The sequence below is a fragment of the Vigna unguiculata genome, chromosome 1, assembly GCF_004118075.2.
Source record: "Vigna unguiculata cultivar IT97K-499-35 chromosome 1, ASM411807v1, whole genome shotgun sequence".
NCBI lineage: Eukaryota > Viridiplantae > Streptophyta > Magnoliopsida > Fabales > Fabaceae > Vigna > Vigna unguiculata.
The window spans coordinates 5,999,635-6,013,329 of record NC_040279.1 but is presented as its reverse complement, the minus strand read 5'-3'; the positions used below and the strand labels follow the sequence as shown (position 1 = coordinate 6,013,329).

The window sequence follows — 13,695 nt, the reverse complement described above, 5'->3', positions numbered from 1 at the left end:
TAGCCCCTTTCCATCAGCCAAGTAAGTTCCTTCAATCTGCGAAATCGTTCATTGTTTGGCAAAATCACTAGAGAAAATAAGAAGAATAACCAATCACAATGTTTCACAGAGAAAGAACCTGGTACGAAGAAGATGCAGTTCCGAAAAGAAAGTTTGGTGGAAATGGAGATGAAGATGAATCCTCTTTGAGAGACAAACCTAACCTTCTAATGTATGAAATGGAGAAGAAACCTAACCTTTTTGTGGAAGCTATGCAAAAATCTAACTTCCTTCTAATCCGAGCTCCAATGCAGTGGTGAGGCGCGGTGCTAGAGCGTTGATGTGGAGCGTAGGGTTTAGAACAAAGAACGAAGAGAAAGAGGGAAAAGAAAAAAAAAGTAGAGGAAAAAAATAAAATAAAAATTATTTGTTTGTAGAAAATATTCAAAAATTATTTAATTGTATTTATTTATTGAGTCTAAAATAAAACTAAAGACATTTTCTGGAGTTTACAAGTAAACCTTTGAAATTTAACCAAAGTTAAAAAAACCTCCTTTAAACCTATTATTGATAAATAACCTTTATTAAATATGATTTTTTTAGTGTTAAATAAATTCATAAATCAAGGGCAAGAACAAAATAGTATATTCTTTTAAAAAATGTTAAATAATTTACAATAATATTTATTTTAAAAAATTACTACAATCCATAAAATTATGTATATTAATATTTTTAATAATTATAATATAAAAAATGTTACTAAAAGTATAAAAAATTTAATAATCTATAGTGACATTTTTAAAAATGTTACATTTCATTTTGTTAATATTCTCTATGGTAACAATTTTAAGAAAATGTAGTTATAATATATATAGTAACATTTCTAATAAATGTCACTAAGAAAACATTACTATAACCTGTAAATGTTGTAGAGTCTCTCACTTATTCATAACTAATGAACCTCAAAATGCATGACAATAATGTTTTTTCCACACCAAGAAGAAATGGTGAAAACATCAAATTCAACAAAGATCATAATCAAATCTCAACAAAGACCACATAACACAACAAGAATTAATTTTTTTGAACCTGAACGAGAGAGATTGAATTTGCATTAGTTGCGTTAGAACACCAAGAAGCATGTGGGGGTGACAATCGAAGGTGAATGGGTTTTTTATATGCGAGGGTTAAAAGAAATTGTATGCTTAGGGTAAGAGAGAGGTCTCTAGAATCGTCCATTTATTCTTTTGCTTGATGGGTTTATATACAAGAAATTATAAATCTAATGTAATCTCGTAATAAAGTCAGTATTGATTACAAAGAATTCTAAAAGGCAAGAAATGGTCTTAATATGATCACATTATGGAAATCAAATCACAGAAAAATCAGAGCACAAAATCAGACTTGATTAGGAAAAAGGATTCTCATTAGTAAAAGAGATATTACTTAAAATCATATTACTACTTTCTTTATATGGAAAAGAGGTGTCATAAAATCAGAGCATAAAATCAATTATCCTTGGGAAAAAATGATTCTAAAAATAAAACAGATTCTGCTTCTAAATATTAGAATCTCATCATTAACATCTTGATTTGGAAGAAATGACAAAACATAGAGTGGGGGTGAGAATATAAATTTTTGGGCTGCTGTTAGTTGAAAGAAAATGCGGCATGGGTGGATAGAGTATTTTTGGCTAAAATAAAAACAAAGGGTCAAAAGAAAACACATAAAATATTAAAACAATATTTTTCTTTTTATTTATTATTATTATTAATATTATTATTATTATCATATTATTATTATTTAGAAAAAGAAAAAACTATTCCAAAGAAAAAAACTTACTTATTTTTATTTTTTATTTGTTTATTCGTTATTATTTTTTTTATTATGCCAGACGAAATTGGGTGTTGACAAAGACAAATTAGATTCTCCCTTCTTTTCCTTTTTTTTTTCTTTTTTTTTTTCCATAGTAGAATTAAAGTTAAAAAATCTACCATCAATCAAAAACATATTTTTTTATTTTATTTTATTTTTTATTTTTGATTATATATTTATTTATTTATTGGCAACTTTTGTTGGGATCCTGCTTTTCTTTCATTTAATTATAAATTATAAAAAAGGACTTCCCATTACCATAAAGAATTCAAGATATGGATTGCTTTCAAAGAAAACTAGATTGAGCAGTGGTGTTTTGTCTCTAATTTTGCCAAACCATTGTTTATATCTAAAAACTTTGATGTTATTTGCATTCAGACTACATATAACTATCCATTTCTTTCTGTCTTTTTTTGGTAAACAAAAAGTGTTTCAGGTCTCTACTTGGCATTCAACTAATTTTTATTTTTGTTGTCTCGCCATGCCATTTTAAGTAGTTGTATAATAGAATAGTCGAATTCAAATCCTTAGTATATGAGAGAGGATAGTAGACTTGAGTAGTACACTTTTTTTTAATATTTTATATAAATTAGATTATGCAGATACAATAGGGGACCTGAAGACAAGATTCAAGTATGCTAAAACAAAACCAAATAGATTTGTTTTTATGCTTTTATTTCTTTTTTATGATTTGATGTTGTGGATGCAGGGTTGATGCCATTGAAGCGGCTATCATTTTACTTCCTTCAAATATTATAGTTTTTACCCTGGATTCCTCTGGACTCTGTCTATCTCAAGGAAAGCATGTCACTCTAGATTGAAATGAAGTAAGTCTTGCTTAATAACTGTTTGAACTTTGGAACATGTCATATTTAATTGAATTATTATCATTGATATGATTTTTATTGATGCCTTTGATGGGGATTTATTTTCTCCATGTCAATCGTATCAGAACTAGTGGTAGTGCCTCAATGTATGGGAAGATTGTGAGGGATTTATTCAACCTTCCACTTTTGAACTTTACAAATTTGTCCCAGTTGAAAAGCTCACAAACAAGTTCAACATCGGAGGCACAAATCAACAATTGGAGTATATTGAGAAGGGTGCTAAGGTTAAGGGTGGTGGGAGATTCCTTGCTTACTTAGGTGAATCTCCAAAGAAGTTCCAATTGAATGGTTCTGATGCTCCTTTCCGGTGGCTGCATGATGGGAAACTAATTCTCAACCTTGCTTGGGTTCAAGAGAATGGTAGGTTTCTGATTTGGCAATTTTTTTCTAGGTTTAATCTTGTGTTTCTTTTGTTCATAGGCTTCAATGTTTTGTGACATAAAGTGGTTGCCCTTAAAATGTTGTAAAAAGTGAACAAGGTTTTTTTAATGTAATTGATGATCTTGAAGGAAATGTAGTAATTATTTGTATGCTTGTGGAAGTGATGGAATGTTTTTGGGAAGTGGAGGCAAAATGTTGGTTGGCAATATTGGGATTGCAAGCAAAGGGGGAATTGTAGTCTAAGGCAGTGGTTGAAGTGAAGGCAAAGGAGACAAGTTGGTTTAGGAAAAGAGGAATGTTTGGTGCAATTGTTTGCAAAAAAGATGGCGAGTTACTAGGCTCATGCTCATGCTTGAGAAGTTCAAAGCAAGAACAAAAGTTATGATCAATGAGATTGAATATGAGAACTAATAATGTACAAAATTAGAAAAATATATATCAAATTAGTATGCATTTGCTTGAGATTGAATGAGACAGAAGGAAGGTGTTTGCTCTTATGTTTTTTTTTTTTATACTAGCATTTTGTTTAGCTTCTTCAATATATGTTTTGTTTTTTCTTCTATACACTCTGAAAAATTAGATGCACGTTTTCTCGCAATATCTTTTTCAATACTTATTTTTCCATTTTTTTATAGTGACGACACAACATTTTTTGCTTTCGGACTGCACTGGAAATAAAGTTTTACTATTTGTACATTGCATCAAACCTATTATCCTTTGTCCATGCGACCGAAGACTAACATTAATTGTCGTATTTAATTTAATTTTACTACAATTCTTGATCTTCACTTTTTTGAAGTCTTATCCTCTACATATGTCTAAAAGAGTAAACATCACTTCTTCATATCTCTTATATATTTTTCTATAACGATAAAAAGCAACATACATTTATTATATTATCTTAATAAATATAATCTTAATAGATAATTTTTTTACAATCTCTATATGTTTTATCTTATATATAATGTAATTGTATGAATATTATATGTTTATTAAATTTAAATAACTATTTTTTTATTTAAGTGTTTCTTCATGTGATTTATTTAAAAACAATTTTCTTATTTGAATGTTTTTAAAATTTACTAACTTATTCAAAACTTTTTTTTTATCTTTCAAGACTTTTAACCTTTTTTCAATCTTTCAAGATTTCTAACCTTATGTTTCTTTTATTTTATGTAGGTTTTCTCATATCTTCTTTTACTATAGTGATATCCAGATAGTTGGCTCCATAAAAAAGAAAAAAAAAATATATATATATATATATTTCCTTAATAAAAATAATTATATTATAAATCATAAATATATACAATTTTTTAACCTTTATTTTTAAACAAAAATTAAACAGATTAATATTTTAGTTTTAATATTTTAATATTTTAATTTACTTCTAATTATATAAAAAATTTATTTATTATTTTAAGTTATGACTAAAATTTTAATTAATATAACTAAATAATAAGTTGATAAAATCTACTTGTGGCAGTGATATAATTTGAAATGCCTCCCACTAACATTTTTAAAGTGTTTTTCATTGTTTGCACGTGACCATGATCATTATTTGTTTTATCCCCAAATTTCAATTTGACATTGTTAGATTTTACAGAGGGGGATCTGAGCCCAACCACATAAGACATTGACACCACTCTCGTGCTCTACTTTCTCAATTCTGGTCAATGTGGGACTTAGACTCACACTTGGATTCCTAACAATCTCCCCCTCAAGGGTGAGTCCCTTCGTCTGAGCCGGTATTAACCATCGGCTCTGATACCACTTGTTAGGTTTTACAAAGGGGGTTTCACTGGGGAGAACAACACCAATGAGATCTGAGCCCAACCACATAAGACATTGACACCACTCTCAACCCAAAACCTTAAGGCAATGGGTTTATGGGTCTTTATCCTTATATGGTGCTCTATTTTCTCAATTCTGGTCAATGTGGGACTTAGACTCACACTTGTATTCCTAACAATCTCCCCCTCAAGGGTGAGTCCCTTCAACCACATTGGTACACTCCCCCTCCAGCGGAAGCATTCCCAACCACGAGTACTCCTATTCTGCCCTTTTCTGTACCGCCGTTTTTTCTTAACGGGACACGCTTACCTAGAACCCTTACCTGGGACTCTTGCCAGGAAGACTTTCGATACTAGGACCATACTGGTACTGCACTCGTCTGAGCCGGTATTAACCATCGACTCTGATACCACTTGTTAGGTTTTACAGAGGGGGTTTCACTGGGGAGAACAACACCAATGAGATCTGAGCCCAACCACATAAGACATTGACACCACTCTCAACCCAAAACCTTAAGGCAATAGGTTTATGGGTCTTTATCCTTATATGGTGCTCTACTTTCTCAATTCTGGTCAATGTGGGACTTAGACTCACACTTGGATTCCTAACAGACATATATGTTAGGAGTGAGTCTCTTATGCAAGTATGACAATGGACATGGAGTAAAGTGAAAACTACACAGCAATACTTTGAAAGTTCAACACCATCTACATATGCTCGAAGGTATGCCGTAAATGTTTCATCTCAACTCATTTTTATTAAATTCTTACACATTCGTAATTTTCGTGTTGTAGAACTGTTAATTGGAAAGCAGCTATGAAATGAATAAAGTTTAGCATTCGCCAATTGGTTGTGAACTTAAGGTTGTTGTATGTGTACTATGTTGTAAAAGATTTTTATTTCACTTGGGTAGTAGTCTTAATAGTGTTTGTTCCCAGTATATCATGTTCTAGACGTTAAAGAAAAGTTGGATATCAATTAGGTCTTATTTCACATAGATGTTTATGAATGAAAAAAAACCACAACACATGTATGGAACCAAATTAACAAACATAGAAGTCGCTCTTCTGTACTTCTTTTCATTTTCATAAATACAATGCATAATTTTTTGGGTATTCCAAATATTTGCACGTTAAGATTAACACAAGTTGTGATCCATGGTACAAATTGAACACCATTTACATATCTTCCAATGTATGCCAAATATTTGTCAGCATTATTCAGTGTGTATGTGTGTATTGTGCTGTAAAACATTATTATCTTCATTTGACTTACATTGTTAAATCAATATTTCTAAATTCTTATAAACAATGATATATTTTACTCTATTATTGTCTATTGTTTTGGATAACAATTTGGATCATAATTTGTGTTCACGTTATATTATTTAGTGAACTATCAAATTCATACCAGCTACATGTCTGATTATATTTTTATTTATTGTTGGAAAATAATTTAGTGTGTTCATTAATTTGTAGCCATTTGGATTTGTCGATCGACACTTTGTTGTTGGTTATGCACACGAATTAGGTCCACAATGGCACTTGGTAGACGTAAATGGTAAGAGCACGACAATTACCTATAACATGGATTCAGATAACTCGAGAATCACTGAAGGTTGGAGTAATATGAGAAATGTGTATGACATCCAAAGTGACTCTCACATCCAGTTTCAGTATTTAGGAAATTCTTTATTTCAACTAAAAGTTTAAAGGTGGTTGTACGCCAAGGAGTCTGACAGTGTTTATTTACCGTATTAGTCATCAAAATACAATATTTATACTTTTAGTAAAATTGACAAAGTATCAAAGCAAAGGAAGTTGCTTGGTATATGCCTTCTCATTTCTTTTTATCCTTACAAGTATAATTTAATACCAGTTTATGTAAAATTAAATGAAAAAACTTAACGTACTAACAATCACCTTATGTATGAATCATGCAATACTTGCCATCAAAATTTGTCAACTTCGTTCGGAAGGAGAATGTAGAAGATGTGTTTCTTATAGGGCCTAAAATTATAGTGAATTGCAAAATCCTAATATCAAAACCTAGAAGTTCAACAAAGATAGGTCAAGGTTGGAGGCTATTTTGTTCTGAAAATTACTTAAAAGTAGGAGATATTGTTATCTTTCAAGTAGACAATAATTTCATTGAACCAAATAATGAAGTGTTTGTTAATGGTTGTTGTTATAATTGGATTAAGCTAATTTTTGTAATGTTATTGTTGAAATGGTGTACTTGAACAATTTCTTAAGTTCTTTATTAATATTGAACATTTATACATGGTTATTGAACATGCTTATATAACATATTTTCTTTTATTGTTAATGAATATTGACTTCAACTATGGAAAATGTTTTTATCTGTATTTTTGAGAAAAAAATATATTGATGAAACGAAATATTTGATTTAAAGGAATAAATGATTTTATTAGAATTAAATATTTAGTTTTCTTTTTAAATTTTTAAATGTTAATTGAAACTTTTTAAACTTTTAAAATAATAATTGCTATTACTCATTATTATTTACGAAAGAGTTATCTACTATTTTTTTCCCAAACTTCTGAATTTTTATTGGAACAAAATAGTTATCAATTATTAGTTACGAAATTTATTAATTTATTTTGAATTATACATATTATTAATATACTTCCCTTTTAATTTAATATTATACAAAATAATATAGAAAACTTTTAATGTATACATTTAAAATATTTAATATAATATTGTTAAATTTTAATAACAATGTATACATTTAAGTAACACCACTACATTGATCTATGACATCATGACTCATATCTAGTTTATATATTTAGTCAATTTTATTTTTTAAGATAATGGTCTTTATTATTGACATAACTATCTTTTTTTGAAAAATATAAGTTTTTAGATATGTGAAAATAATGAAGAGGTAATTTATCATGGTGATCTCTCGCTATGCGAAGTACATTAACTTCTAAACAATATGATTTTTGGACTATGTTGAAAATAATAACTTCTAATAATAGTTTTAGAAAAAACTTTTATGTTTCATTGGGTCACTTAGATAACATTTTGACGCTTCTAAGTTGCTGACTCTAATTACATTTATTTAAACTCAACATTTTAGTTATTAATTTATACTTAATTATATTTATTAAATTATTTTATTAACAATGAAACATTAATCTATGATGTTTCTTATATAATTATAATTTATAATCAATGTTAAAAATAATTCCGTTGGTAAATATATATACATACATATATATATATATATATATATATATATATATTAATGTAATAAAAAAATACAATGCGTGGATTGCTTTCGTTAATAATAATAATACTAACTTTTTTATTTGGTGTTTTATAATTTTTAACCTAATAAACCTACCTTAGTTTTATAATATTTTAATATATTACTATTTTTGTGTAAATAACCATTGTCTATAATTTAAATTCAATACTAACTTTCCAAAATTTTATTTAATTATATCTTATGTTTTGCCTATAATATATTATATTTAAATTATTTTTTGTGTATAATTTTATATTTAAATACTTTTAAAATTATATTTTGATGCTTTTTATGCTTTGAGTGATTTAATAATATATTTTATTTTATTTTACCATGTGAGTCTTTAAGTTAAGAAAAATTTTGTAATTATAAAAATAGTGATAATTGTAGATAAATATTTGTTTTAAGGTTAAGTTTGAATACTTTTCGTGTTATATTAATTTAAGAATGAAATGTTAATTTTTATAAAGTAATTAATCTTTTTGTCCCAAAATGAAATGTTAATTTAGTAATATGATTAGTTGTGATTTTTGGCAAAAAGTATTTGAAATAAATTTGATTATCTTTATTGTATTTAAATATTTAAATCTAAAGAGATGCTTTTCAAGATTTATTGTATTTGTATTTAATTATTTTTATTCTTCTAATGTTTTACTCCTAACTGATTTTTAAATTTTAGATTAAATATATTTACCAATTTTAAATTTACACCACACTATCAAAATTTTAAATTTATAATAAATCATTTTTAATAAATAAATATACATTTCAAAAAACAATTTTGTAAAATTATTCAATTTCTTAAAGAGGTCTATTCTGGGAAATAATTCTCTTCACGACCAGGGGTGTCAACAAATTTGAGAACAAGGCCAAAAGAGGAAAAAAAACGCTCATATTCATGAGTGAAATTTTGTAGTGAGTGTAACACAATGACATGGAGTTAGAAAGATAAAAGTAGAAGAAGAAAGAAGAAAAGATGAATGTTATATTATTTTGAAAAAGGAAGAAGGAAATATATATACAATACTAAAACACAACGGGTAAAAAGACTTGAAAAAAGAAAGATTGAACTAAAACTAGCAAAGGACTTAGCAATGCAGTGCAAAAGAATTGAGTAGAAGATAGGAGAGTGTGAAAAACAATTATATCAAATCCTCACGTTGGAAATAAATATTTACAAATGAAGGCAAAAGTAAATTCAAGAGGTATTCATTGATCGATTATTTTACATTGGGACAAAAACGAAACATATTCTTCCTTTGTTATGCTCATGATGTGAAGTACTTGGGATTTTTTAATTTAGAAATCCCATAGAAGAAATAATTCAGTGAATAATTTACAAGGTTGTTCAAAAACTCAAAATAAAACCTTATCTTTTGGTTACAGGAATACCACCAGGTATATGATTTTGAATTCAGTAAACCAAAACTGAATTCTTACAACCATCAAGGTCACATGATGAAGTCAGTATCTTTAACATCAACAGACAAGAACAATGAATGAAAAATACAATCAATGGTTCTGAATAACAGCAACATTAGCACTTGATGAAACCCATCTCCACATTTCTTCTTGAAAGAAAGATTCTAAAAAGCTAAGGCTATAACACAAATTTTCCTCCAATGACCAAGTTATCACTGATCAAGATAACAGCAGCTATGGGAATCAGTGTGTTTCTTCATAAAAGTGAGAGTGAATCTGTGTATCATTTTGTTTTATTCCCAATCTTGAACATGAAAAAATCAAAATTGGTTCTGAAACAGTTCCTGCCAAAGCCAATCAATCCAATTGATACCCCCAAGACTGTGTGGCAGAAGTTCTGCATTTCCATAAACATCAGATAGCTTTATTTACCTTCTTTCCCAGGCATCCTCCATAGATCTCAATCAAAATCATCATCACCCCTTTTTATGTGCAAGCTCATGCTAAATCAACCCTCAACAAGGTAACCCTTCATTTCCACCAAGCTTCACATCACAGTAATATTTCTCAACAACATCATCCCTCATGTCTGCATTAAACATGATTCTTCTTTTGTAGAAGCTGGCCAAAATGGGGATAGTTCAACAACTTTTCCTACTATAATCAGTGTTGGTGACACCAGCTGAGCAGATGTTATTTTCTCAGAAAGGTCTTTTAGTTCAGCAAACACCTGCATCATTGTGAATCATCACTTTCATGTTAACAACCATTCACAACTACAAAGTAATTTTTCTCTCTGCTCACTGTTACCATTAGAAAAAATCATAAAGTCTTCACTCACACCATACACTTCCTTCCCACACTACATGTTCAACCTTCTAAGATGACCGACCATCTTTTACCTCAATTAATTTGTTAAGATTAACAACAAAGGCATCAACAATAAGATTAGTAATCAGAAAAGAGTCTACTAATCAGAAACCTAATCAATGTGACAGGAAGAGAACAACTATGATGAAAGGAAGATAAGATTGTGCTTACTGTGCGCTGCTGAAGTGTTGTCCCTCTCTCAATGGCTGCAGCCGGGGTCTGAGGGGACAGACCATGAAGCATTAACTTGTGTGCAAGTGAAGGGAAGGTCGACAAGCCCATATAAACCACCAAGGTAGAATCAGAATCAGCAGCATTTTCTGAAACAAAGAGAGGATCAGATCCTCCTTTTCTTGAATGCCCTGTGAGAAATCTCACACTATTTGCAATGCCTCGGTGAGTTAATGGTATTCCCAACTCTGCAGCTATTCCAGATGCAGCAGTTATACCTGCAAGAAATGAGAAATAAGTAATTACAATAATCACCACTGTTGCTGCCTTTTCTTATAGAAATCATTACATAGAAGAACAATGTTGGTGCCTATTGAATCATTACATTCATGAGTCATACCTGGAATAACTTTGACTTGGATACCTTGCTGTTGCAAAAAGTCCATTTCCTCTCCACCCCTCCCAAACACCTACAAGTACCCAACAACAATCATTATAAGACATCTACATTCATCACATAGACCATGACAAACTAAAACAGTAACTTGCTTTACTAATACAATCCACTAAAACAATCTCAAACAAAAACTTACCAATGGATCACCCCCTTTAAGTCTCACAACAGTTGCCCCAGCTTCTGCAAAATTCAAAAGAAGCTCATGTATTTCCTCCTGCCACAAATCAACCACACAAAAAAATCCATTTTATCAACATCTATGACTCGAAATATCTCTACAACTTACATCAAAAATCACACCTCCAAAGGATATTCAGAAGTTGACACAAACACAACTTTTTGACTCCAGCATCAGCGAATCATAAATTCCAAGAAAACCCCACAATTCAAGGTTACAATAAACAGTCCTGACTAGAATTGCAGCGACAAAAGACACAATTAACGTAATTTTCCACACTATCAAGGACTAAGAAGATCATTGTGACTAGATCACGACCACAATAAGAAAATTTATCAGTAACTTTGGCCTCAACTTCATGGTTTTTAAGTACTGTTGACCGCAATTGCAGCCACAACAACCACATTCATCCATAATTTTCTGCAATATCAAGAATGACAAAACCACGACCGCAATTGCGGCTGCAAAAACCACGTTTATTCACAATTACCCACAATATAAAGAATGGCAACAAAACCTCAATTTAAAAACCTAGCAACAACCTAATCACAGAAGAAAATAAAAAGACAACATCTTTACCTGTGTTCTACTATGGTATCCAGCAGTTTTTCCCACATAGAGAAGCTTGGCCTGAGGGGCAACCAAATCCAGCACATCATTGGACACCAACCTGTCATACAGCAACAAATCAGCACTCTTAATTACTCTCACAGCCTTGAGAGTGAGAAGCTCAGGGTCCCCAGGTCCGGTCCCCACCAAGAACACATTCCCTGGCACACACTCTCCTCCACTGCACTTCCCCTCACTCTCCCTCTTCTCCCTCAGCACCTCCAGCAGCTTCTTCAGCTCCGGCAGCTGCAGGGCTATATCTTCCTCCCTCACGGATCCCGAGTCGCAAGGGGGAGGAAGCGACATCGTCTGATTATCCTCGTACACCCATTGATCCCTCTGGTACCTCTCTAGGGAGTGCTTCTCCGTGAAGGGTGAGGCGGAGAAGGAAACGAGGTGGCGGCGGGGAGGAGAAAAATGGGGCTTTCCGGTGAAGGGTGAGTGGAGAGAGGAAAAAGGTGCGAGCTTGTGAAGAAGAGCCATGTGGGTGGTGTGAGAAAAATGGGGCTTTCCGGTGAAGGGTGAGTGGAGAGAGGAAAAAGGTGCGAGCTTGTGAAGAAGAGCCATGTGGGTGGTGTGAGACAAAAGACGAAGTACCTTAAAGGCTTGGAATTTGTTCTATATATTTTAAACAGAGGTAGTGAGTGTTTGTGTTGGAATTGGAGAGTGGCAAGTGGAATGGACTTTGGGGAGATTGAGGAGACGGCGTGTGTTGTTTGCCTTTGGGCTTGTGGGAGGGACACGCCTCTGTGACTCTGTGTGCTTTTCCCTTTTCTTTGTTCTCTTCTATCTCATGAATTAGATAGCAGAATTTGGAGGATTTGGAGATCAGGTCTGTGGATTTGTTAATTACAATTACTAAATTATCATTTCTCCATTTTCGAACCTAAATAAAATAAAATAAATTTAAGTTAATAATATTTAATTTCATTTAAAAGAAATTAAAACTTAATATTAAGAATAAAAAAAGTTATTAGAAATAAAATTTTCACTGATTAAAACATCTCTTTAGATGACAAATTTATTAAAATTTATTTATAATGAAACCAATAAATATTATTGTCTTCTTAGAGATTTAAAGTGTTGAACCTAGAACTATCTCATTCCTTTTTAACTTTTTCAACTTTTATTATTAAATCAAAATTTTTCCGATATTTATTTGTTTAATTAATTTCATATTTTAAATATTTAAGATTTAAAATAATTACCTAATTATATTTTAAATTTCTAATAAATTAAAATTATTCAATTGAATCCTTGATAAATTGTTATAATTTATTAAGTATTCATTAATTTTTCCTTTTAATTTAATCTCTTATTGAGTTTATTGGGTAATGTGACCGATCCAAAACTGACAAAAAATTAAAATGATTATTATTATGTTGTATTGTTGTGTTGACTTGTCATTATATCATTATTATATTATTATGTGGTTTTATTATTTTAAAATTTTATAATATGTAATTTTATAATTTATGATTTTATAATTTATGATTTTATAATTGTATAATTTTTTATGTTTATAATTTTATTATTTTAATTCAAAATTATATAGTCATAAAATTATAATTTTATTATTTGAATATAAATTAAAAATATCATAGTTTTACATTTTATAAAATGAGAACAATTTATTTCTGAAAAATTCTTATAAATTTTTATTTTGGAAGAGACGGTTTATTGGATTTTCTATTGAGATATAAAATCATAGTTTCATATTCATAAATTCTTATAAATACTTTAATGAAAGTTAGTTTCTAGAAGAAAAAAAATTATTTTATTTAAAATATATGAGA

The 13,695-nt window shown here is 30.0% G+C and overlaps 1 protein-coding gene across 2 annotated transcripts; it reads right to left on the bottom strand.

Moving 5' to 3' along the window:
* Positions 1 to 9,385: 9,385 nt before the first annotated feature.
* Positions 9,386 to 12,678, bottom strand: LOC114192978 (uroporphyrinogen-III C-methyltransferase). Of its 2 annotated transcripts, XM_028082673.1 has the most exons (6): positions 12,467 to 12,677; positions 11,870 to 12,382; positions 11,249 to 11,326; positions 11,056 to 11,125; positions 10,656 to 10,933; positions 9,386 to 10,344 (listed from the first exon to the last, which is right to left on the bottom strand). In XM_028082673.1, the coding sequence occupies exons 2-6, from the start codon at positions 12,380 to 12,382 to the stop codon at positions 10,198 to 10,200; spliced, it is 1,086 nt and encodes a 361-aa protein (XP_027938474.1). In that variant the 5' UTR covers positions 12,467 to 12,677; the 3' UTR covers positions 9,386 to 10,197. The 2 variants fall into 2 exon arrangements, with proteins under 2 accessions (XP_027938474.1, XP_027938469.1); XM_028082668.1 differs by having other exon boundaries at positions 11,870 to 12,678.
* Between the last annotated feature and the right edge of the window lie 1,017 nt (positions 12,679 to 13,695).

Excerpts from the sequence above, each read along its gene's own strand:
- LOC114192978 (XM_028082668.1), bottom strand. The coding sequence starts at position 12,466 with ATGGCTCTTCTTCACAAGCTCGCACCTTTTTCCTCTCTCCACTCACCC. Across the intron at positions 11,126-11,248 it reads TTAAAGGGGGTGATCCATTG|GTGTTTGGGAGGGGTGGAGA; the intron begins GTAAGTTTTTGT and ends GGGTACTTGTAG. Across the intron at positions 10,345-10,655 it reads CAACACTTCAGCAGCGCACA|GTGTTTGCTGAACTAAAAGA; the intron begins GTAAGCACAATC and ends ACAATGATGCAG.